The sequence below is a fragment of the Musa acuminata genome, chromosome BXJ2-6, assembly GCF_036884655.1.
Source record: "Musa acuminata AAA Group cultivar baxijiao chromosome BXJ2-6, Cavendish_Baxijiao_AAA, whole genome shotgun sequence".
Taxonomy (NCBI): domain Eukaryota; kingdom Viridiplantae; phylum Streptophyta; class Magnoliopsida; order Zingiberales; family Musaceae; genus Musa; species Musa acuminata.
The window spans coordinates 32,977,501-33,004,028 of record NC_088343.1 but is presented as its reverse complement, the minus strand read 5'-3'; the positions used below and the strand labels follow the sequence as shown (position 1 = coordinate 33,004,028).

The following is a 26,528-nucleotide window of genomic DNA, read 5'->3' as shown; positions in this document are numbered from 1 at the left end:
GATTAAATTAGTTTTTATTAGAATAGTCATTGAGATGATCGAATGATACTATATGGACAATTAGGAAGAATCCTTTCAAATTATATTGTAATTCCCTTATCTCTATGGGATCATGGTGTATCAAACCCACTTAAAGAGGGCCTGACATCATCTATGATAATATTTTATATATTGATCTTGTTAGGGTAAAAATGACATGGTCAACATGTCAGCACCACATGCTGACTCGTCAACTCCACTTTGACCGATATGATTGATGAGCTAACTCTATATAGTCAATACACGGTTCCATGTGAAAGATACATCGGCTCTATATAGTCTGACATTTCATTTCCTTATGGTGACGTCAACTCCACGTAGTTAATCAACGGGCTCCACATCACAAATGATAAAGTAACTTGGTCGACCATTCATCGCCACCTCAACATCTTACATATTCCCTCTAAGGAAAAGCTAGGCCGTGTCTGGTGAATGTCACGTGAAGGATAGTTATGAAATTCTAGATTCAACACAAGTTGATGTCAGTTATGGTCTGACTTCATACTCCTATTACCACACAAACCGCGCAATGAGTGGGTGTAATGGTTTCAAACACCTAGGGATACATAAGCACATCCTAATTTATAGAACAATTTAAGTTTAACATATCCGACTATACTACTAACTTAAATTTTAGAGGAAAATTGTTTGGAGTGCCACCGATATAGTTTTGCAAGATTTGAACACTTCTTGAAGGAAGATCGACTTGAGAAAAGAACTATGTTGGATCCGAATCAGCACCCAGCTTGGACAACTAAGTCTCCTATGCATATCTTTGTTGGCTTTGGGGGTGCGACGATAGATGGGGCATCGGAGAGCGCTTTTGCCTAACTTGGGTCTCGACAACCCCCTCCCTTTGGTGATTGGTCAATAATACTCCCTACCGACCTCTTCTTCTCTTCAAGCATGGGTCAGGAAATGATTGTCTTTGTTCGCCTACCTTGGAAGTGATTGTTTATCTCTAGAACGATGCCTTAGATGTCTATATTTGTAAAAAGGAGACCAAGTTTCAAACAACCCAAATAAAATATCAAACAAAATTCTAACTTCTTACCCCTAGGAATAGGGCTAAGCCCTAAGTTAATGAGTCACTGCTCACTCATTTGAAGAGTGATGGTGGACTTAGTTAGGGCTAGAGCAAATTGATGAAACTATCCTTTTTTTTACCATTATAATCGCAGGGCGACATTGGAGAATTTTTGGATGGACTAATCGAAGTTGATCAACCACTTATTCCTCGAATAGACAAATTGGAATCTCCTCTTCCAACCCTTGCAGGAGGTCGAAGCCTCCTTATCCTAACATTCCTGATCAAGCGAAGTGAAAATATACCTACTAAAGTACATGCTATAGCAAGCCAATAAAAGAGTTAGTGTCGAGGTGCTATGAAGCCTTTCGCATTCCCTAACAAATATTGTAAGAAAGCACCATGAGTTCAGCACCATCTGGGTGGATGAAAACTTTCAAAAATTGAAACTTCAATAAAAAATAGATAGAGAGAAAAGCGAAGCCTTGCCTCCAGTACATTTGTGTATGTTGAAAATATATAACATGACACATAAGGTCAATCACTTAGTTGAGTAGGCACCAGCTTGAACTCAACCGATATATGATAAATTTATTAGAGTATCTCCAAGTTGGGGGCCGATGCTACGGAGTTCGAGTTGAAGGGCTCCACTATATACGGTGGGGCTGTGTCGTAAAGTGGATTCACCTCTGAGAATCAAACTTCCACCATTGACACTTAGGGTGGTGATGAGATCAGTGACCTATCCAAGTTTGACGAGCTAGAGAAAAAGGTTGGAGATGACATTGACCTTTTGGCTATCAGTAGAGTAGAGTCAAAGCTATTATCCGATGATGTCTAAGTTGCAAGTAGAAGCGAGGAGCAACCATCACCTTAAGCTATTTATAGGGGTCCAGGGTGACATTTTCATTGTCCAACTACCTTTTTAGCTTCTGAATATGCCCAAGGGTCATTTGGATCATCAAGGAGATATCGTTGAATTCATCATAATTCACATAACGTCCACATGGCGAGTAATGATTTTGCCATGTCACCCATCACGATTGGGTATAATACATGATTAATGATCAGATCACACATGGATCTACCTAGATTCTCTTACCCACCAAGAAAGGGAGCATGCGTAGCACATGTTTGGCCTCATCGGTCCACTATGCGGTGTCACACCCAACCACTATATGTCGTCACACTCGACCTCATCGGCCCACTATACACCATTGCACTTGACCTCGTTGACCCATTGAGTGCTATTGTGCCCAGCCTTGTTGGCCCATTATGCACCGTTGCATTTGACCTTGTTGACCCATCAACGACCACCATGATAACCATTGAACGACGCCTCAGGCAACTTAGTTCCTGAGCCCTAGGAGACCCTATAGCCCTCCACGTCGATGATAGACATCAACTGAGCACTCCTACTCGAGTTGATTCCACTATGCTCCTCAGACTAAGAATTGGATGGGCATGTATTAAGGCAAAAACAACATGGCTAACAAGTTAATGCCACATACTGGCATGTCCACTTCACTTTGGCTAACATGACTAACTGCATGGTTGACGAGCCAACTCCACATGATCGATATGTCAGTTCCACATTGAAGACACATAGGTTTTACATGATCGATACATCAACTCCACATAGTTGACTAGTGGGCTTCATGTGGCTAACATGATGAAGCAACTTGGTCGACTATTCATTGGCACCTTGGAGTCTTATAGATTTCCTCTAAGAAAAAGTCAACTAGTCGTGCTTGATTAATGCCATATGAAGGAGAATTATAGAATCTCATATTCAACATAAGATGATGACAGTTATGCTCAAACTTTACGCCTACACAAATCGTACAATAAATGGGTGTAACAATTATTAACACCCATTGCAAAATGGGGGTACATAGGTATATCCTACTATACAGAATAATTCAAGTTCCACCTACTAATTAGACTACTAACTTAAGCTTCAAAGGGGTATTATCTGAACTGCCCCCGATATAATTTTACGGGATTCTAACATTACTTAGAGAAATTTACCATAACACCGATTAGAAAAGTAGTTCTCCAAATCAACACCTAATTCAAACAATCAAAATCTGTTTTATACTAGAATATAAAAACGCACTTATAAAAAATGAAAGTTTTGGATACTTATGCTTTTTAATTTTTTGAAGTCACATAATTTAACTGCTAAATATACCTCCCAGGTCCCGTTATAATATACCTTTCGTACTATTTATGACACCCCATTGCTTACCTGCCTTGAGTCCCACCGACAGTCCGTAAATTGGGCTCGTCGGTCCCACATTCATCCAACCACAGTGCAGGTAGACATGGGAGTAAAACTAAAACGAATAGAAAAGTATTGCTCTTTGCGACCTATCTCCATGGTGATCTGGCCAAAACCTGCAGCCATCGGATGCCACGTATCCAATAAGTTGCTTTTGTCATCCCACGACACAGACCCAAACTAATACCTCACTCGTCACACAGCGCGTGGCAGTACTGAAGAGGAAATGTACCAAATCACGGTGGTGATCAATCCAATGAAATTTGACGGCCAAGATCATTAGGGTTTCATTAAAGGTCTTCCTTTGTGGGTGTGAAAAACACATTTCCTAACAGCAAAGGAAAGCCGAGGGCTCCCGAGTGTTCACACGCCTCTGACCTACCCTCGAAATTACTCGCGTTAAGTTCTGACATACAAACTGTGGACCCCACCGGTTCCAGATGATTGCTTCACGGTGCGTCACACAATTAGTTGGGTATGAATGCAGACCGCGAGACAAAGTAATGGTTTTCTGTCCACGTCGCCGCTCCTCGAAATTGGAATTACCAAATCTTCAGTAAATATATGTCCAATCCACCGGACATTTATCTCTCTCTCTCTCTCTCTCTCTCTCTCTCTCTCTCTCCCCCCGTCCCTCTCTCTCTCAATCGAGCTCGCCTCCTCCATCCCTTGTATTGGCCGCTGGTAAGATTTCCTTGCTTAGGCCCTCTATATTGTTCTACCAAAACAAGGCGACCCGATCGCTGAGGAAGGGGAGCCTGCCCGCCTTCGATCCGATCCGAGGTAAGGATATCGATCCCATCGTCTGGATCTGTTGTATCGTTGGGATAATCAATTGTTCCGCTGATCTGCTCGTAGATCGGGGCGGTGTTGTTGACCTTTAAGGCTCTGGTGATTCTCCTACTGTGATCCGATCGTTTCTTGATCTTGATCGTTCATTGTGTCGGTCTGGAATTTTGTGGCTTCGTTTTTGTTGAATGGAGATTTGTTGGGATCGAATTTTGGGTCGATCTCGAAGGGGAATGAGGGAGGTACGGTCTTCGTTCGGCAAATGGAAGAGGAAAATGAGAGAAATCGGATGGGACTTTATGGAGTAGCGGGGGTGGTGTCTATTTAATTCGATATTCTTCTTAGACTGGATTGTGTGGCATAATTGGATCATCTGTTATTCCAATAAAGCATTGTTTTCTCTTTAACGATTTTTTTGTGGTTTGATTCTTGTTGAAAGAAGACGAATATTCGATTGGTTGTGAAGAGTGTGGGAGGGATCGGTGAATGAAAGGTGCAAAGGAGAGAACTTGGATGTGATTTGCCAAGGAACAGTTGGCCCACTGTTGATTTGGTGGATATTCTTAAAAGTTTGTTCCAGTAAGGTGTCTTTTTGTCTCATCTTGATATTGTTTTTAGAATTTGTGGTTTGCTTCTTGTCCAAAAAAGGGACATGGGGATCAAATTTTGGATTGATTGTGAAGAGACTTAGGGGGATTTGGTCTTCGATTGGTAAATGAAGTGTGGAAAGGAGAGAACCTGGACTTGATTTGCCAAGGAACAGCTGGCACACTGCCCATTTAGCGGATATTCTCCTTAGACTGGATCAAGTGGATTATAAAATCATGTGTTTGTTCCAATGAAGCTTTTTTTCTTTCTCTCTTGTTGATTATTTTTAATTTGTATTTTTGTTCGTGTTGATGGGGTTGGGATCTTTGATTGATTGTGAAGAATCTTGAATCTCTAAATAAAAGAGGAAAATGGAGAGAACTTGGCTGTGATTTATCAGAGGAACAATTGACACACTGACACTATCAATTTGGTGGGTATTCTCTTTGGAGTGGGGTCATGTGTTTATTCTGATAAAGCAAATTTGTGCATCTCTTGATGATTTTCTTTTTAATTTTGTGGTTAGGTTCTTGTCGTAGGAGAGTTGTGGGGATTAAATGTTCACTTGATTTTGAAGAGAATGAGGGAGGTAGTGTCTTCATTGGTAATGACTGTGTAAAGGACAGAAACCAGTTGTGATTTTCTGAAGTAACAGTGATCACACTGTTGATTAGTTGATATTCTTTTTAGACCGGATCGAGTGGCATAATAGGATCATGTTCCAACAAAGCATTTTAATATCTTGCGATTTGGTTCTTGTTGAAAGAAGCATTGTGGGGACTGAAGCTGCATTTGGGAACACATTTGCATTTCTAACTCACAGTTGGAGAAAGGAGTTTGCGTGAATGTAAAATTATGGAATGCTTTAAGTGTTTGGTAAACAATAGATGAAAATTATATTTTAAATGTGGATTGACGTAAATGTTTGGTAAAATTGTATTTCAAAAGTCAATTGAATATTTTATGGCAAATATACCCTTTTAATATTTTTAATATTTATTCTAAAGTAAATATATATATTTTATTTAAATTAATAAGTAAAGAAATAAAATGAATAAATGAATTTTATTCATTCATTTAAAAATAAATGAATAAAATTTTACCTTATAGAAAATATAAATAATATTGATTTTTCACTAAACTATTTTGGTAATCTTGTAATTTAGATAGTCATAGGGTACATTTGGAATTTGAAAAATTACATTAGCATCCTGCAAATGCTAAAATGCTAATGCTATCCTAAGGTAGGATCAGTGTTTGAGCATTTCCAATGTAACATCCAAGCGAGATGCGATTTGAAAAAAATTAACAAACATCAATTTACATTTGAAATATGCATTGGACCCTCAATGCACATTTCAAATGTGCACTGTGTGGACTAAGTGTTTGATTGATTGTGAAGATAATGAGGGGGTATGGTCTTCAATCTGTAAATAAAAGATTGTAAATGAGATGACACGATTTGATTTGCCAGAGTTACACTGCATGCATTATCAATTAAGTGAATATTCTCTTTAGACATGATGGTGGCACAAAGGAATCACAATAAACCATTTTGTTTCGCTTATTGTTTTTTGTTATCTGTTCTAATGTTCATTCCTTAAGAATCTTTCGTACGTCGAGTAGATTTAGTATGTAGTTCTTGATGCTTGTTTGGTTAGCTGAGAAATTTTGAAGACCATGTGCATGAGCTGTAAATGCATGTAGTCCACCACTTGGATGCTTGTTGGTCGGCCTTTCCACATGACTGAATAATAAGATTACATTGATCGAACTGTGATCATGCAGGGGCACATTTTCTGCTTTCTGCTTGATATGTCGCAACACATTCTTGAACCATGGATGGATGATACTTGTGTCAGAAACTGTATTATTTAAGATCTTTCTTTCTAAGAATTCCTCTCTTATAATGTGTTGACATGGATCTTCCCAACATTCATTTTTGTGGACATTGATTTTTTTTTGTTACAGCTAGCTAATAATATCAATCCTAATGTTCTACGGTACCATAGGAAGATAAATTTGTTGTTCTACTGAATGTAGTGATAAACCCCAGTTTATGATTTTGTATTCTTTTAGATGTTGCCATCCGCATCAGGCATGTGGTGATGGTCATGCCCTGTATTTTTGTTGCTGCTCTGTTGTTTCACTGACTTGGTCTCTGTAGAAGTTTAAGGGCTGGTCTCTATTGGAGAGGAGTGTCAGAATAGGAATACAGTTTAATCCTCCGATTAGAACTAAAACAGGTAAAAATGTGAAATAATATAAATATAAGTTAGAAATTAAAACTTGGAGGTGTGACAAATGTTGTCCTAAGTTTGTTTCGTTGGCCCTTGTGCTGGTGCTTGTCGGGGAATTGCCCAAGATACAATTGGGTTTGATCATCTTGTGTGCATGTTTGTGGAGAATCGTTCGAATGGTCCACACACCAATAGCAGAAAATCAGAAGGACAGTCGGAAGTAATCAGAAACTCAATATCAAACCTGGTTATATCTTGGGTGAATCCCTGATGAGCACAGCACGAGGGTTGAGGGAATACGCATAGGATAACGTTTGTCATGCCTTCAAGTTCTAATTTCTAATTTCTGTTTTTATTATTTCATATTTTTACTTGTTTTAATTCTAATCGAAGGATTAAACTGTATTCCTGTTTTGACAATCCAAGTATGCCAAATCATACTTGGATGTCAATGATAAATTGACATCTTATATTTAAGATAACAGTTTTTTAGTTGTTTTACTTATTTTTGGATGTTTGTTCCTCTTTCTTTTCCTCTGTCTCTCTCACATGCTGATCTTATAGTAGATTATACACTGTTGTTTGGTAGTGCTGCTCATATTAAATTTTCACATCTTTTGACCATCATTAAGCCATTAAGGTCTAAATTGTTTTGACATTTCCATGCAGTAAAAAGGCTGCTTTGTGCTTTTGTCTGAAAGCTTTTGAGTACAAAACCATGTTTTAATCAGCTAAGCATGGAAATATATTGCAAAGATTTCACTAAATTTACCAAGAGAACTAGATATTTATACAAAATTATACTTTCCCATGTTAAGTAACTTCTGGTTTGTTAAAAAAATCTAGTCATTTCTATTTTAAATGGTAATATTATCTTGATTCATTTGTACTTCTTAGCATAAAAGACAGTTTTTATCACATTGGGCATGCTTGTTACAACTTTTGAGTATCTATTTGATTTTAGCAAACATATGGGTGCTGAGGGAAGCATGTAAGGCAGATTTTTCTTTTGAATCATGTTCTGCTTGCTGATATTCATTTATTATAGATTCTGAGACCTACATAATATTTTTTGGCAGAATCATGGTTGTGGAGACCCTAGAGCATGATACTACTCAAGACAACGTCAAAGGAACTGAAGGGGACACTAAACAGGGACAGGGGCCTGAGGAACCAGTGAGTTTTGGTTTGGTAGATAATTCAAATGGTGCAAATGGAGATGTCAAAGAAGGGGATCACCTGACCGATGCAAATCTTCCAAAGGATGCTGTGGATGAGTGGCCTGCTGCAAAAAAAATTCACACTTTTTATTTTATCAGGTACAGGACCATTGAAGACCCTAAACTTAAGGCAAAAATTGACCATGCTGACAAGGAGATCACAAAGAGTACCCAATCCAGGCTTCAGATAACTGAAGCATTGAAGGCAAAACGGGTATGCCATAATAAATTAATTTTGCAGTTGGTGTTTGCTTTTTCTCTTTTTGAGCTTCATGCATAGCTGTACTTAGAAATCATTTGCATATGGTATGCCAATCTTTATAGTCATGGACTAGCAATTTCTAATATATGATAGTGAGAGAAGTGAAATAAAAACCAGAGTTGAGGCTTTGAAATCATACAAATCTCATCTGTGTTTAATGTTTTTGTTGTAGTCTGAAAGATCAAATGTGATTTCACAACTAAAGCCTCTGACTGCTGAGGACAAACAGTACCGTATGATTATGGATGAAAAGAGAAAGTCGATGGAACCTCTTCAAGATGCTCTAGGAAAGCTGCGCAGTGCAAATATTGCTGTGAGGGAAAAAGGCGTGGGTTTGTGTTCTTCAGAGGAAGAGCTTAATGATCTTGTAAGATATAGCTGATCTGTTATTGGTTCGTTTTCCTGTTTTGTGTATATGACTCTTGTTCTTATTTTCATGAGACAGATCTATAGCTTGCACTACCGTATGCAGCATGAGACTCTCACCTTGGTTGAAGAAAAACAGTTGATTAAAGAGATTAAACTACTAGAAGGAACAAGAGAAAAAGTTATTGCTAATGCTACTGAGAAGGCTAAGATTCAAGATTCTTATGGTCATAGAGATGCTATTCAAGGCCAGGTCAAAGTAAGTGGCAACTATTCTATCATACTTTGTAGTCAATTAATAGAACTTCAAAGATGTTGTTCAATCCCTGTTGGAATGTGTTTCCTTTTAAGAAACATATGGGATATTATCAATTTTGGGTTTCATGCTTGCAGCTAATAAATGATGACATTGGCGGAATAAAAAAGGAGAAACAGGCAGTTCGAATGAAAATAAAAGACCTTGAGGAAGAACTGAAGGCCATAGACGATGAAATCAGTTCCTTACAAGAAGAGTTGGATGTCATCAATAAGAAAAGGAATAAGGCATATGAAACTCTTATTGAGTTGAGAAAATCTCGTGATGAAGTGGTATGGTTTCTACATCTAATTTTCAACTTTATATTACTCCTGCTTCAGTTCTAAAACTAATTGAAGTCTAGAATCATCTTGACACAATACCATGCCTATGGATTGTGGTGTAAATGACATATTTCCATCACGGCAGCCAACATGGGCATGGTGAGATCCCTCATCTTTGGGATATTTAAGATACATTGGGGAGTTTTGTTCAATTTTGTCAAATGGATATGTATCACTCCCACAAGTATCGACATGTGGTGTAAAAATTTCAAACACTCTTTGGTGAAGTAATATAACAAAGTAATTCTCATCAACGATAAATTTTTTAAGCTGATATAGGGTGCAAAAGCATTCCATACAAAAGAATTTTTTGAATTAAAAAAGATCAGATGAATAAGTTGTTTTTCACAATCATGCTTGGTGCATTGGCTTTAATCACTCCTTGTTCTTATTATTTTGGTGATCATATGCCTTGTTCAACCCTTTTATGTAGGATTAGTATGATTCTACATTCTCAATGGCATAACTAATCCCATACTGTTGCAGCTGATATTATTTAATTATTAACATTTGATTACGAGCTAGTTGGCTTGCACTAACAATACTAGCTTATCTAGCTTTATTTGTTTATTCACATAGTTATTGATTTATCAAGTTCGACTCTTATGAACTAAAGGTTTTAATTAATGGCAAAACTAAATATATGATATCTAATCTTAGTAATAGCAAGACAAAAAAAAAATGTAGTGAAGATGGATGGATACTAAGTTCTTAAAAGTAAGAATTTTAGGTTTCTAAGGGATTAATGAAGATGTGATCTATAGAGCAAACTAAGTAGCTATGTGGAGAGGGGTTTTGGAGGTTTTGTGCGATCATTGGGTTCCATTTAAATTACTGTATACAAGATAGTTGTTGGGCCAGTTTTGCTATATGAATTTGATCTTTGGATGATAAATTAATAATTTGTATAAGAAGTTAGTATAGTTAAGATTACATTATTGGATACATGAAGTAACTATGACAGATATAAAAAAAATATTTTTGTTCCTGAATGATTATATGTAGCTGACCCCAATTAGTTGGGACCAAGGATAAAGGTTTTGGTGCAAGCCCTACACCAGGTCCTGGTTGGACCAGTGCAGATCCGATACATACCAGCACACCAAACATTGTACACTGGCATGAACCAAACAGAAATAGGGATAGAAGAGGAGAGGAGGACGAGAATGAGGAGAGTAGGATGGAGAGGCGGTCGTGGAGGAGAAGTATCAAAGATGGCAAGGTAGGTGGTGGCATGAGACGGAGAGATTCAAGAAAAAGAGAGTGCATGGAGAATCAGGAGATATATATATATATATATATACATAGGAAAAGTAAAAATATATAAAAGCAGTTGTTCCTATCAAATTTTAATTGGACTGAGCATAATCGCTAGGTTTGGGTTGTAGTTCTTAATCACCCCGGTTAATACAAGGCAGTTTGAACTGGTCCAACCAGTTTTTTAACATAATAGACGATAAAGTGAGGTAGAATCATCTAGGATGCTATGAAGAAGTTTAAAAGAGATCTCTAGATGTTTGAATATGACTAGAGAGGGTGAGTCGATTAAGATTGTTGATGTTAGGAGAGGGTGAGTGAGACGTAAGAAGATTTTGTTAGAATCAATGAAAAGAGATTGAATGCTTTTAAATAAATATAGAGATATTGTCGTACATAGAGCTCTATGATGAAAAAGATAATCCAAGTAGTGGGGCATTGTAACTTTTTGTTGTTATTGTTGGTGGTGCTCTTTTATGAGATTGGCGCTAGTCACTTGTTCTTTGCCGTGGGATTCAACATATATTGGCATGACACATGTTTCTAAATTTCTGAGCTGCGATGCAAACGAGGTTGACGACTTGTTTCATGCTATGTTGTAAAAAGTGGCTGATGGTATATTATGTTTGCATTTTTCCTTGTCAGCCTAATGCTGTTTCATGTCTATATCTCTTTGATATTTCAGAATGCTTGTTATTTCCAAAATCGTTCCTTGTTAAATCGTGCAAAGGATCTTGCTGCAAAGAAGGATATAACATCACTGGAAGACCTAATGCATAGTGAGGTTTGTGTCAAATGTCATTTTATTTGTCATCTGAACTGTTCAGATGTCATTGTACTTCCTTTCCAATCTTAGGTAGAGCAATTTATGTCCGAGTGGAGTAGTAATAAAGCCTTCAGAGAAGATTATGAGAAGAGAATATTGTCATCACTTGACAGTAGGCAACTGAGTAGGGATGGACGGATGAGGAACCCTGATGAGAAGCCCATTATCTCTGAGGCACCGGCGACCAGAGATGTTGAGAACTTGCCGGCAAAAGTGAATGCCAAACAAGCATCGAGTGCTAAAGAAGCGAAGGAAGATAAACTTGTACCTCCACAGCAGGATGTTATTTCTAACAAAAAGGTACAAGACACCAACATTAAGAAATCACCTGAGGTAGAATCCAGAGGAAAGGTGGGAGATCCTGTGGGCACTGGGGATAGTTACACCCCTGAGAAATCTCAGAAGGAGCCTCCAAAACCGACCGAGAATGATGTTGCAAAACTCAAGGAGATCAAGAGAGAAGAGGAGATTGCAAAAGCTAAGTTGGCCTTGGAGAGGAAAAAGAAGCAAGCTGAAAAAGCAGCAGCAAAGGCAGTCGTAAGAGCCCAAAAGGAAGCTGAAAAGAAACTGAAGGCAAGTATCAGTCTTCCATGTTTCTTTTTTCTTTATACTTCATTCTATCTCTGGCATCACTTGAGTGACATTTTCCGAATTCACATAGGAAAAAGAGAAGAGAGCGAAGAAGAAGGCTGGGGCATCGGCACCGGCTGATAGCACGGATGAGGCTGACGCAGAAGCAAAGGTTTCAGAGCCAGAAGAAGCTACTGTTGATGCACCAGTTGCGGAGAAAACCAAGGAACAGAAAGAAACTGTCAGGTACAGAAACCGACCAAGGGGTCGAGATCAGGTTCCAAAGGTCATTCTGAGGAGGAAAAAACAACAATCATATTGGATATGGGCTGCACCTGCAGCAGCGGTGGCTGCCTTGCTGCTGGTGTCCCTGGGTTACTACTTCATTGTCGCCAGGAAGCAAGCATGAATCATTTAGTGATGATGTGGACCAGTTTTGAAGTTGGGAGAACCAGGATGAAGAAACACCCTTTTAGTGAGAACTTTATGTTGTAAGCTCATGTGACATATCTTCATTCATCTACATGCATCCCAATCCACTGTGCTTTTATTTTCTTCATCTCACCAGAACTGGCATCTGTTTTCCTTGTTTGCTAAAAACTCAAGTTTGTTTTGAATAAAATAAAGTTGCATGATGCTGTCACCTCGTTTTCACTCGATTTCCTCCTGCTGATGAAAATTATCAGTTCCACCATTTTCAATAAATTTTGCTAAAACTCATGTTTCTTTTCCTGGCAGGTCTAGACTGACGTGACCGACCCTAAAACCAAGTGGGAAGTAATGAGTTCTGAATCGGATTCCGATCCATCTTTCTAACTTTCTGTCCTACTATTACTACTTTCTCAAGAGACTACTACATTTCTGCGAAAATATGTATTGGCTGCTAAAAGATAGAGTATATCGTGCTTTGATAATTAATTTAATTATATTTAGAATATGAAAATGTACTTTTTTTTTATCTTTCTAACTTTGTCTTTATCATCTCACAAAAATAAGTTATGTCGTGATGTATATATTTATTAGATCTAATATATATATATATATATATATATATATATATATATATATATATATATATATATTCTGACATGTTTTTAAATGCCTTATTAGTTAGATGATTCATGTGGTTAGCATAACATATGAACACAGTTTGATTGACTCCTCCTCGTCTGAATAATTAATGTTCGAAAATCAACGACGTTAATTACAACACGTGACAATTTTGAGTGACTCCATAATCTTGTGTGATTGCTGCTGCTCAGTATATCAACTCCAATAATTTGAGTTCTACTAAGAAGGCTTTAACTCTAATAATATTTTTTTCTTGATCGAAATTTTCTACGTCAGTCAAAACTCAGATCAAATCATAAACATTATTAATTAGTTTCATCGTCAAAATCCAATATTCAATAAGTTCTCTATAAATTTGATTATCTAATAATTTTGTTAATTTTAGATTCTAACTTGGACTTATTTTGCATGATATCTTATAGAGCCCAATGGTCTTCCCACACCCAACTTATTTCGGTTCAGTCACACATCTCATACAATTAAAATAATCATTATTAATTATTTAACACCTTTGAGTAATAAGAAGGTTGCCTTTATAATAAATTAGTCATCATTATGACTTTTTACATAATATGAAAATAATATTAACCTAAAAATATTCCAAACATTTTAAAGAAAAGGTTTTCTTTCCTGTTACAAATTCTTGAGAAGACATCACAGCGCGTTGATAGTTTTCTCCTTCTCTCCCGACTAGTCTTTAGGGTTTTCATTGCCTTCTTTGGGCGACCTCTCCGATGGAGGAGAGCCTTCGTCGAGACGCCGATGAACCACTGGGGATCGGAGTGGGAGGAGGGCGGGCGTCGGCGGGAGAGGAACAAGTGGCCGAGGAAGCGGAGCTGCAAGGGCGCTGCCTCGACCTCACGAGCTTTCAGCTCCACGACTTGAGCGAGGTCGATATCCCGGACGACCTCGTCGAGCTGGATCTCACCACCAACAGGCTCTCCCGATTGGACCCCCGGGTCGGCCTCCTCTCGCAGCTGCGGAAGCTCTCGCTGCGGCAGAACCTTTTCGACGATGATGGCGTCGAGCCCATCTCCCGGTGGAATGTCATCGCCGGCTTGCATGTAATGCTTCCCCGTTTCTGATCATCCATTTCACTTCGCACAGCCTTTTAAATAAGAAACAACCTTAGAATTTCTTTGTTTAATTTTTGGAATACGTTGCTATCTTCATTTTGATTCTTGCACAAATGTTATGTGTTGATCTCACTCTAACATCGGCTTGTAGAGCCATATCATAGAATTTACATTGTAGCTCTGCGTTCTGGCATCAGTTTGCTGCGTTGACCTGTATCAAACCAGGATTGCAATAAACATAGGTTGTCTGGTGTACCCATTCTCAACATCCTCCGCCAAAATTGACTAATTTGTGGTGAATAAAGGTGCAAACTTGGGGTGACTTTGTGACATAATCTAGCTTACTTTGCATTTGTCACAATTGAAATGAACAAGAGACTTATATCACGAGTAAGGATGAGATTTGGTACGATGGTAAGGTCGCCCCTTTGAAACTTGGGTGACAAAGGTTGGAGTTGTGGAAACAATTTCTCTACTCCATTGGGACAAGATTGTGCATATTGACCTTTCCTAGATCCTGCATAAATGGAACTCTGATGCACTGGGATCACCCCTTATATTGCGAGCGTAGTAAGACTGCTCATAGTTAATCAATGGTTGCTTTTGTTTGGAGAGAGGGGATGTTCAACTGTTATAAGAAAGAAAAACCTGAACACCTTGTGAAATTGACAACTGGGAATTCTTTCTTTTTTCCTGCTTTTGTTTATTTTTCCTTTTCTACTCTTGTTTGGAGAGAGAAGTTAAAGAAATAAGAGGAAGCTAAGCATATAAGCAATTACCAAATGTATGTGGTCTCATATATTGCACATTTTTTTGTTAGAGCATGTTGGTGAGTTAGTACTTTCTTTTAGTACCACACGTTAATATCTCAAGTAATAGATGGGACTCTTATTGCAAGGTTCGCAATACCGTACCGTACCGGTGTTTCGACGTTCGCTCGGTACGGTACGAAACGGTATATCGAACTATCACGGATAAACTTCGAAACAGGATGTTTGATGTAATGCTTATGTATGTCCGTGTCTTTTGGTATGTTCATGCTTTGCACAGCATGTAGAGGGACAACCGAAGGCTTAATAGTCCCATTTTAGTTGGGTTTGGTGGCCGCTTTAGGCTTGTAAATAAAGGTTGTGTCATGTGAACACTTGTGAGAGATTTTCGATCTGTAATGGATCATTTTGACCCTTTGTTGTGCAACTGTTCAGAGCTTGTAATGTCTGTTTGTAATTTGCATTGTCTATGAAGTGTTTTCGAAAATGTTTTCTTGTGGATCCCGAATGAGGCGTTTTCTCTAACCCGTTCTCTCTTTTGTGGGTCATAAGGGACCATGGGAGACTTCGCGGAGGCTGACCTTTGCAAACGGACACGCAAGGATGCCGCACGACTTAGGCAAAATCAGCTAAGTCCGTGACAGAGTGGTATACCGAGCGGTAAACCGCTCGGTATATATATATATATATATATATATAATCCGAAATAGGCGCCTCGGCGATGTCACCGAAAAAGGCACCTTTTTCTAAAATATTTATATATAAATATAAATAAATATATATTATTTTATTATTATTTTTTGTTCCGTCCGGTAGCGGGCGGTCCGCGTACCGGTATGCCATCGGACCAGTATGTACCGCCCGTACCAGACGGAATCATTCGGTATTGCCTACCTTGTCTTATTGTATGATATGCAATTGACTTTTGCTAAATGGATGCAAACAGACAGCTGCTTCATGCTGTGGAGTAGCGTCTTTGCTTGTATTCCTGCTAGCTTGTTTCTGCTGTTTAAAAGTATATATATATATATATATATATAATTGTGAGTTACAATTGCAAGTAAGGAAGAAGGTTATGCTTGTTTAGCTTTTCTTGGTTTGGAAAAGAGTAGACATATGCTCTCTGTAGTCAATTCCATAAAAGAGAAACTTTTTGCCATACACCTCATATTGGCTTTGGTATATCTAATATATTCAATATATTCATAGAACATCATCACTTTTCATCCTTCAAAATATAGGCTTCATATTTTACGATCGTTCGGTAGGTTGTCTAATTAAAAAAATAATACTTTTGTTCTGAAACCATTTGCTTGTGAATGTTCCCCATTTTGAGTTCTTTATTAGATGATATAGATGATGTTTTGTTGAGCTCTGTCATATTTTCTTCAAAGTGAAGTCGAAAGCCCTTCATTCAGATGTAGAGAATAAAGTTTTGCACTCTCTTCAAGCGAATAAACTGAAGATGTATTCTCAATCTGAAAGACTTGGTGTTCCAACAAAAGTAACACCTGTTCACTTTTCAATTTTGAGTATTCTTTCTCTCTCTCCTCTCTGATTAGACTACATTGAAAAGGCATGAGGGAACAACTGAATTGTAATACATCCCTGATCACTATTCATGTTGAATTCTTGTAGCTCGTTTTACTAAGATGAACTGAAATTTTTTTTTCTTTTTGTTGTTTTTGAGAAGGGAATAGCGAATGTTTTGGGTTTTATGCAAATAAATTTAAATCATCTTTATTTTATCGGATGATATCTTTACTGTGCAGGAGCTAGTGCTTCGGGATAACAAGCTCAGGAAAATACCTGATGTTAGCATTTTCAAGAACCTTCTTGTCTTTGATGTCTCATTTAATGAGATATCTTCCTTAAATGGCTTGTCCAATGTAGCAAACACGCTCAAAGAGCTTTATGTTTCAAAGAATGAAGTCAACAAGATGGAGGAACTTGAACACTTGCATTCATTGCAGATCCTTGAACTTGGTTCAAATAGATTAAGGGTGAGTATTATATCTCAGTAGCTTCTACAACAAGGTTTCAAAAGATTGGAAAAACCAGTCTCGAAAACTGAACTTTTAAACTGGTTAAACTTAAAAATAGAAAAAATTCATAGTGATCTTTGATATTTCTACATTAATCTGATGATGTAATTCAAGTTTTGACTATGCTTATGTTTGTTTTGAAGGTAATGGAGAACTTGGAAACATTGACAAATTTACAGGAGCTGTGGCTTGGGCGAAATCGTATTCGGATGGTCACCTTGTGTGGGTTGAAATGCATCAGAAAAATAAGTTTGCAGAGCAACCGGTTGACATCCATGATGGGTTTTCAGGTAAAAAAGCATTGGTTTGTGTTACTGTTATATTTATTTTATAGAGAAAGTGATTCTTCTTAATGTTTTTCCAGGAATGCATCGCGCTAGAGGAATTGTATCTGAGTCATAATGGTATTCAGAAGATGGAAGGACTATCCACCTTACAGAACCTTCGTGTATTGGACATCTCAACCAATAAACTTACTGCTATTAGTGATATCGAAAAGTTGACGAGGCATGGAGGACTTTTTTTTTATCATTTATATAGTTCAGTGGTCTTATATTTGCTTCATGCATTCCTTACTTTGCCTTGCAGATTAGAAGACCTATGGCTTAACGACAACCAAATACCTTCTCTGAAGGGAATAGATCTAGCTGTATCGGGTTCAAGGGAAAAGCTTACAACCATTTATCTTGAACGCAATCCATGTGTATGTTCTCTGCAGTTTCAGTTGTTTAGTTCTTCCTTCATTGACATCATTTTATTTTGTGTTTCATACTATTTTGCAAAAAGCTTATTTCCTCATGTTATTGAGCTTCCTTTCTTAACTATGCTGTCTATTCCAGGTTATAGGTGTTTAAAATAGCGGGTTTCATGTTCATGTTAATTCTTCTTCCTTGCTTGACATAGCCCACAGACATCAAATGCTTAATGGTTTAGGATATAATGGAATTTAGTCCTGGCCTGTTATGATGTCAGGCTTGGTTCAAGTCTAAAACATATTCACAGTGGTCTAAACTAAATTTATTGAGAAAGGAGGATAAATATATCTAGTATCAATCCAGAAGAATGATAACTGCAACAATGCTATATGAATGGCAGACTATGGTTCATCAAACTCAGTTTTGTAATAATAATGCTCGATATACTGCCTTGTGAATGGCAGACTATGTTGCAAAAGAAGCCTTGTCAAGCATGTTACTTTTGTTATATTAGCCATATTACAAGAGTTTTAATGACCTCCAGGTGCTTATCATGGTTCTGTGGAACTTTGTTTCCTTTTTGTTTTTGCATCTTTTCTTTGCTCCATTATGTTTGTAGGCATGTCTTATTTGTGCATGTGAAGCCTCTTATGATGTGGACCTTGGATTATTTTTGGCCTTCTAAAATCATTTAATGTAGTAACAAGTAACAACTAATCCCGGTCCTTGCCATTTAGGGGAATGGATCACACCCCTGAATACTGTCAGGGGTGGCGATGCCATGATGCAGCAGGTTTTCGATGTAGTAAAATTCTCATCCTAGTTTGTAGAGTCAATTTCATGAACAAAATATGATCCTGGTCCTTGGCATTTAGGGGAATGGATCCCATCCCTGAATACTGTCACGGGTGGTGATGCCATGATGAAGCAGGTTTTTGATGTAGTAAAATTCTCATCTTAGTTTGCAGAGTCAATTTCATGAACAAAATAGGGTCCATATTGATGTCAAGTTTAGATGATTAAGATATTTTAACTTGTGCAATTGTAAAAAAGGACTAGTGGAACTGATAGATGAATCTTGAAGCAGCTACTCATTTGTTTCTCTTTGGGGAAAATTATTTTGCAGGCTACCTCATCAGAATATTCTACCACACTGAGGCAGATATTTCCAAATCTTCAGCAGCTTGATTCAGACATTTTTATGTGAGGGATCGGATTGTCTTGCATGTTGCTGAATATGAGTCAGTTTATCGTGTGCTGGTACAATTTACTTAATTTTCCTAAATTATTCCTGTATCTTTGCATTCCTTTGATCATCAATTGCAGACTTCAATCTTCCCTTCTGTAGTGTTACCTTACATTAACACAGGTGGAATTCGGAGTCCATACATTCCTTAAGGTACATTTCTGGCATGCAAGTTTGTGATCTGCTTCTCAAAATGTTTCTGCTGTTTAATATAAGTATTGGGTTGAGTTATTCTATGAAGTCTCTCATTCTCATTCTTTTAGTCATGGTTTGAAATAGACAAAAAAAAAAAAGTGTGTGTGTGTATATATATATATATATATATTCAATCGTAAGGCTTGAACGGTGATCCGGGCCCCACTATCTGTCATCGTTGGATCAGGTTTGAGCCGGTTATTGGATTCATAAATCCGAAATGCGAATCCATACGCAACATTGTGGATCCGATCTGACCTGATCTTTGTATCGATGCATATGTCAACCCAACAACGTTCCTGCATTGACAACGAGGACTCGTACTTCAAAATTTTGGATCGGATATTTGATCAATTTCGGGTTATTGGATCCGTTGTCATCCAATAGCAAATAAAGTTGATTATATAATTATAAATAAATATTAATAATTTATTCAGAAAAGGTTCCACTAAATATATTTTATTGGATGACACCCCTCCCTCCTCTAGTGAGATTTTTTTTAATAAATAGATAAATATATTCTTGATCTTTGACCTCTCTCCTTTGTCATTCCTCCGCTACTCCGTCGTCATCGTCCTTTCACCCTTTCTTTTTGTGCTCTTTCAAGAAACAGGAGAAAGAGAAGAAATCGCAGAGAAGAGGAGGGAAACCCCTACATTGACATGAATAAAAAATTATTGGAATAGGAGTATAGATTTACAAAAGTAGAGTGGCTTTAGATAGATCATATGATAGAAAAGAATTAGTTACCAATACACATTGTTAGAAAAGGGTTATATATATATATATATATATATATATATATATATATATATATATATATATATATATATATATATATATATATATATATATATATATATATATATATATTTGGTTTGCATTGCTAAGATCATTACTACGTGTGCAATGGCTTGTCCAACACATTCCACTTGTCCGATTCTATCCCCATCAATCTCCTCAAACCCATTCCACTTCCCCAAGAGAAGCTCACGAGGTCGGCGGCTTCTTCTTTTCATCTTGGAAGGAGAAAAAATGTTGGAATGGGACTCCACAAGTGGGACCATAGCATACACGAATGGTCCCTCCTTCGATTCCCCTCTCTATCTCTTCACGGATCCCTTGTTGCCACCTCTCTCTCTCTCTCCCCCCTTGTATGCATGACGCTCACCAAGAAGGTCACTGCTCGCGTGGCCACTCATTTGTCATCATCATTGCAATCAAAGTTTCTCGCTTTGGTGTAACACTTATACCAGTTATCCTTTCAGCTTTTACTTTTCCTGACTCTAATTTGTTTATGGTGTTCATGAGGCCTCGGCAACGTAAAAAGGTTGCCACGTTTGGTGTCTGAGAGAGAGAGGTCTTCAATCTCTTTTTGAGCCTCACATATCTGAGCAAAAACCATAGACTTAATCTATCTATCTATCTATTTATCTATCTTTCGATAGTAACTGTAATCTAATAAGAATCAATCCACATTACTTCAAGTCACTGTCCATATTCTTGCAATGACCACCTTACGTTCCTATTCACGATATATATATATATATATATATGTATATATATATATAGATAGATAGATAGATAGATAGATAGATAGATAGATGTCCACGGTTTGCTTGTAGCTCGTGATGGATCACAAGCTCCAATCACCGGTCAAAAATTCGATGCCATTTAAGAGTAAAGATTCAAAGAATGATGATAGCTGTTATCTCACTGTAACCTTTCTCGGCCTTAAAGAAGAACACTCTCCAACTGCAACTTGTGTTCTTCCCCTCTCTCCTTTTCCTTTTCAATGACAAGTTATCTCCATCACCAAATCTAAGTATATCCCGGTGTGATGTTTACAGTTCCTCTATAAATTGGTAGCTCTCTTCGACGTCTGAGCACATCGATCAATCAAACAGCAGCTTAAGAGACCATGCAACGACACCACCACCTCGTCATGGCTTCTTCCAAGGTTATTAAATATCATGGGGCAGAAGTTAATAGCTGTTGTTCTTTCATGCATGCTTATGGTTTGGTGTTGGAACAGAAGGATCAAGAGCTACGGAGGTCATACTCCGACATGGTGGCGGAGAGCGAGAAGAAGCTGATGATGGATGCGGAGACGAGGAGCAATGAAGTGGAGAGCGTAAAGTGCGAGTGCTGCGGGATGTCACAGGACTGCACCCGCATCTACATCGAGCGAATCAAGGCGTTCTTCTGCGGCCACTGGGTGTGCGGCCTTTGCTCCGAGGCGGTGAAGGAGGAGATGCGCCTGCGTCCTGCTGTGGCAATGGAAGAAGCTATGCGGGCTCACATGGCCCTCTGCAAGGGATTCAACCGCAGCAGGCTCAACCCGCAGCTGTCGTTGGCCAGTGCGATGCGGGACATCGCGAGGAAGAGCCTGCAGCACCGGACCTCCGATGAGTTCTTTGCGTCGGAGGCGAGGAGAACCACGAGCTGCAAATTCCGGCGGGCCTCCTTTCAGTGAGATCTGCTGCTGCTACTGCTGCTGCTTCAGGTCGTCTTGTGTTTGATCTAATGACCTTGGCAACTCATGGAAGTGCAAGTCTTTAGATCAGCGTCTCGGGGGGTATATGTGGTAGTAGTTAGTAGTAGCAGTAGTAGACGACATCCTTGACAGTTCGCATCAGCCATCATGAATCAGAAGAATCTATCCTCAGCAGGTCTTTAAACACTGGAATTTGGATGACTTGAATTCCACTATGTAATGAGTCAATGCTCGAGTCAAACTAAACTTATACAAGCTTGAGGTGATTGAGAAGATCCGTCACCCTAGTAGATATATCAAACAGATGTGAAGAGAGCTTTTCTAATGGTTGGAACCGTATGGTTGGGCTGCTTCACCTCATCATTAGGGTTTGAAGTTGTTTTTCTTCCTCCTCCATTAGTCTTCTTCTTCTTTCTTCTTAGAGTTTAGGGTTTGAAGTTTCCATTAGTCTTACCACCTCTCTACACAGTGACTCAAATTACTTGATGTTCTAACAAAGAAATATCATATCCAATTCATCTTTCACCATCTTGGTAATTTCTCACTATTTCAATAGTAATAATATTAGTGATTTAGAGAAGAACAAAAAAAACGTTTAATGCTTTCAATGTACTCATTATGTCAAATTAATTTGACCCAATTTTAGCCCCCCCTAATGATGATGATTATAGAATCGATAGTTTCGATTACATGGAAAATGAAAGGACTCGTTCCACAGACACATCAGTTTCAATTATGAACCAATATCACTATTTTCTTTTATCATTAATATTTATTATTTAATATTTTTAGTAAATTAGGAATACCGATTCTAATTTGTAGCGAGTAAACGAAAAAGAATGAATCAGATAGTCTCTGAATGCTAAAAATTATGAGTAAACGAAAAAGAAACAAACAAACAAAAAAAAGAGTCTTAAAGAATAGTACTGATTATTGTGTGAAATTTTATAACATGTTTTATTTAACACGCACATTAATTTTGTAATCTTTTTTTAATATTCTTTTAGCTAATTTGAAAACCTATTTTATATTAATATCTTAAAATAAGACCAATATGCAAGAAATCTATCTATCCACATTAATTCAGATTTTTAAGTCGGTAACCTCACTTCCACCCCAAGTGTGTGGGCTCATTGGATTAGGCCCAATAGGCCCATCACATTGGATGTGATGGATATCACGATTAATTTATAATTATGTTTTGATATAGGATATGATTATAATATTATTTTGAGACGAAGTCAGTGTTTATTCTGGTCATCGATTAATATTGATATTATATTCTCGTTTCATATATGTCACGATCACTTGCATTATAATATGTCACGTTCCATATTGTTAAGAAGATGATAGATGTTATGCGAATGAGATGATATATTCATTTTAATTAACAAAGACATGCAGACGAAAGTACCGACCAACGAATGATTCCCCTCGACCAATAACAACAAATCATCATTTGATACTGAGAGTGTGATACAAGTACTATTTGGAGAATAAAGAATAATGATTTTAAATAATAATTTTAATTAGATAAATCTTTTAAAAAATTTATATTTTTTCTCACATAACATTTTTTTTAGTTTATTTTTGGTACAATGTTCTTATTTTCTAAAATATAAGATTATTCTTGATTTTCTCCTCGTCAATCATCACCTTCATCCCTCATTTGTCATTGTTATCATGCTCTCATCTATCTTTCTGACCAAACGCTAACACTCACCCTTCTCTCCTATTTTTATTATTATGAATCTTAACCCTAAATATAATTATAAAATCTTCATATATTAATGGAGAGCATCATGCCATTCATCACCCTCTCAAGAGATTGTAAGTATGACGGACGGTGGAGACAAATTGAGTGTCTAATAATAATGACGAATGAAGGGTTAAGACGATTAATTGATTGATTGATGACAACCATAAATGAGATAGAGATAAAGGAAGGATTATTTTTTTAGAAAATAATAAGCATCCTACGGAAATAAACCAAAAAAGATATATATATATATATATATATATATATATATATATATATATATATGAAAGAAAAAAAAAGAAATAGAATTGAAGTGGTATGCAAATGTCTGGTAGGTCTCCGCTATGGTGGGGACAAACTATGAGTTCTCCACTGTTGTACAGCGCGCCTATATGGTACTTTGGTTAATAATTCCCAAATGTGCTGATGAGTAAAGAAGAAGGAAAGGGAAGGAAAGGAAAGGAAAAGAAAGGAAAGGATGGGCCAATCAACTTTCGATAAAGACGAACTCCACTTTATGGCGATGGCATAAGGAGGACACAAGAAGCAGCGTTTGGATAAGATGATGCCCACCCTTCCGTCTTCTTCTTCTTCTTCTTCTTCAACTTTGTACAAGGAGACAAAAGTCTCAGGTAATGTCTGCCCTCCTGCCCTACCTCTATCTACACACTCACGTTCCACGTGTACGTGTTCAAACTGTCCATGGGCGTGTCCCCGTCGACGACCTCCGCCCACCAAGTGTTTGATAATTTGCTAGTTGCAGAATATCCTGCTTGCTATCTGACCCTAAATCGTCGGCACATCTCTATGCTATATACATATATATATACGCATGCATAGGAAGCTCCACATGTGTGAATGTGTGTGTGTTGAACGGTCCATGAGCGTATGCTAGTAGAAGAGGACCTCGTTGCTGCACGCCAACTGTTTGACTGACGATTTGCCAATTTTTTTAGAATATGCAGCTATCTGACGCAAAATTGCCGGCACATCTCTACCCTACCCTATATGGTATCCACTTAGATTGGAAGCTCCGCATGTTGTATGCCAATCGCGTATCCTAGTAGAAGATCTCCTCCCACCCACCGACTCTGCATACCCAAGTGTTTGATTGATAATATGCTAGTTGTGGAGTATCTTCTAAATTGCCGGGCACATCTCATCTCATCTCTACAATGAATGTCAAACAACATGTGGCGGGGCAAGCTGGAATGGATCAAAATTTTAGGTGCCTATTATTTTTCATATCAAGTGGAGCAACACAATATGATCGATCTAGTTGTGAGCATACGTGGAGTTGTTCTTCTTCGTCAATGATGTTGTTTTTCTATGTTCACGACGGAAAAAAAAGCATATGGGTGAGAGATGATGTACCGACGGTTGTTGTTTTTTTTTTTTTAATGATAAAGAGATTATAAATAAAAAACAAGAATAAAAGAGATAATAATAAAAATAAAACTTGGATTACTATCCCCACTCACTTTGGCTAAAGAGAGAATTCTTTTTTTTTTTTTCATTAACAATGATAATAATTAAAAAATTTAATTTTCGATTAACAATGAATCTGATTTATTTTAATTTTCATCCCCCTCTCCTCCTTCTCGGAAGGATGAACAATTTTTGTTGTGACCCTCCGCAGACACAGATGGAAGCCATCCACTGCGTTCGACGACTCTGACACTACAAGGATAATAAGTTGCATCAGATGTCATTTTTTCGACTGGTTGTTTAGATAGTAAGCCGATCGACTGTGTATCATTCTTTCGATCAGATGCTATGCTTCTTGATACTAAATGGACGACGTTATTAGATAGATTATGTCATTCTTTCCATCCGATGTTGTTTCTCTATTAGAAATATTTCCTATCATCAGCCACGTACGAGTCATTCTTCACCTCACAAACTGCACTTCTTGTCCAATGCCACGTGTTATTTCTTACCAAGCATCGATATCCTTTGGTCGGACTCGCTATCCCGATAGGAGACATTCCCACTATCACACATATGGATGATGATGATATCCTTACCGCCCATGAAGAAGGTACGTGAAGTCCTTTCCCAACCATGCGTTGTAAAAGCCACCTTAGACCATAACAATGATATACACATCCATTCATTTGAACTCTTTCTACTAGAAGCCTACTCTTCACAGCCACCTTTGCCTATTCACAGTCTTTTGATATTGATCACCCTTTAAATATTATTAATATTTTTTTTATAATCATAATATTATTAATTTCATTATTCTTTTTTTCCCACAACCCTTTATTTCATCTCATTCCATTCCATGTTGTTGCTACTATTGATATCGCTCATCGTCGACATTGCTCGTTATCGATGCCACTTGATACTATCCTTTTGAGGATAAATATTTTTTAAATTTATTTACAAAAGAAAAAAAAATTATTTACAAAAGGAAGAAGAGGAAAAAAATATTTATATTTATTTACAAAAGAATAATTTAAAAATATTAAATATTTTTTAAATTAGGTTGTATAAAGTAAAGAGTTTATTTACGTCTTCCGCTTGGTTACAGGTAATATGTTTAGTAGGACAGAAGGTTGACAATAGTTTTTGCACTCCTTCCCCTTGTTGATGATGGACGACGAGTAGACGATAGGTGATGATGATAGATAGATGACGGGTGACAAGAGTGATGATGACGGTTGGATAGCGAACGACAAGGGACAACAATAGATGAAGAATGATAGTTTTGATATTTTCTAGATTAAGAGTATGGTTTAAAAAAGATCAAAATAAAGATATTTATTTTAAGAAAACTAAAAATAAGAACATTTTTTAGAAAATTTGCTAATATGATCGTATATGGTTCCAATTCCTCAACCCATTAACATAGTTGTTAAAGAAAACAAGGAAAAGTAGAACTAAGTTCAAGTTGATATGAAAAATCTCTTCATGCTGCATTTCTTTTTAGTTTCTATGTATTTCCATATATATTTTAATCAAATTACAAAACATCACATTTTGGACTCTTTCTTTTCAGTTGATGTTTTTTTTTTACATCACTGCTCATATTTTTCTTGTATTCCCAAAATACTCTTCTTGA

The 26,528-nt window shown here is 37.4% G+C and overlaps 3 protein-coding genes across 3 annotated transcripts; all 3 read left to right on the top strand.

Moving 5' to 3' along the window:
* The first annotated feature begins 3,959 nt into the window (after window positions 1-3,959).
* LOC135615284 (proton pump-interactor 1-like) lies at window positions 3,960-12,750 on the top strand. The gene is made up of 8 exons (XM_065113574.1): window positions 3,960-4,133; window positions 8,047-8,401; window positions 8,622-8,816; window positions 8,895-9,074; window positions 9,209-9,403; window positions 11,397-11,495; window positions 11,568-12,110; window positions 12,199-12,750. The coding sequence occupies exons 2-8, from the start codon at window positions 8,051-8,053 to the stop codon at window positions 12,514-12,516; spliced, it is 1,881 nt and encodes a 626-aa protein (XP_064969646.1). The 5' UTR covers window positions 3,960-4,133; window positions 8,047-8,050; the 3' UTR covers window positions 12,517-12,750.
* Window positions 12,751-13,831: 1,081 nt separating this feature from the next.
* On the top strand, window positions 13,832-19,246 carry LOC135615283 (protein phosphatase 1 regulatory inhibitor subunit PPP1R7 homolog). Its single transcript, XM_065113573.1, has 6 exons — window positions 13,832-14,242; window positions 16,797-17,027; window positions 17,213-17,359; window positions 17,434-17,576; window positions 17,658-17,772; window positions 18,891-19,246. The coding sequence occupies exons 1-6, from the start codon at window positions 13,913-13,915 to the stop codon at window positions 18,969-18,971; spliced, it is 1,047 nt and encodes a 348-aa protein (XP_064969645.1). The 5' UTR covers window positions 13,832-13,912; the 3' UTR covers window positions 18,972-19,246.
* Window positions 19,247-21,152: 1,906 nt separating this feature from the next.
* On the top strand, window positions 21,153-21,948 carry LOC135613797 (uncharacterized). Its single transcript, XM_065110831.1, has one exon. It carries the CDS (start codon window positions 21,211-21,213, stop codon window positions 21,679-21,681), a length of 471 nt encoding a protein of 156 aa, XP_064966903.1. The 5' UTR covers window positions 21,153-21,210; the 3' UTR covers window positions 21,682-21,948.
* The last annotated feature ends 4,580 nt before the right edge of the window (window positions 21,949-26,528 follow it).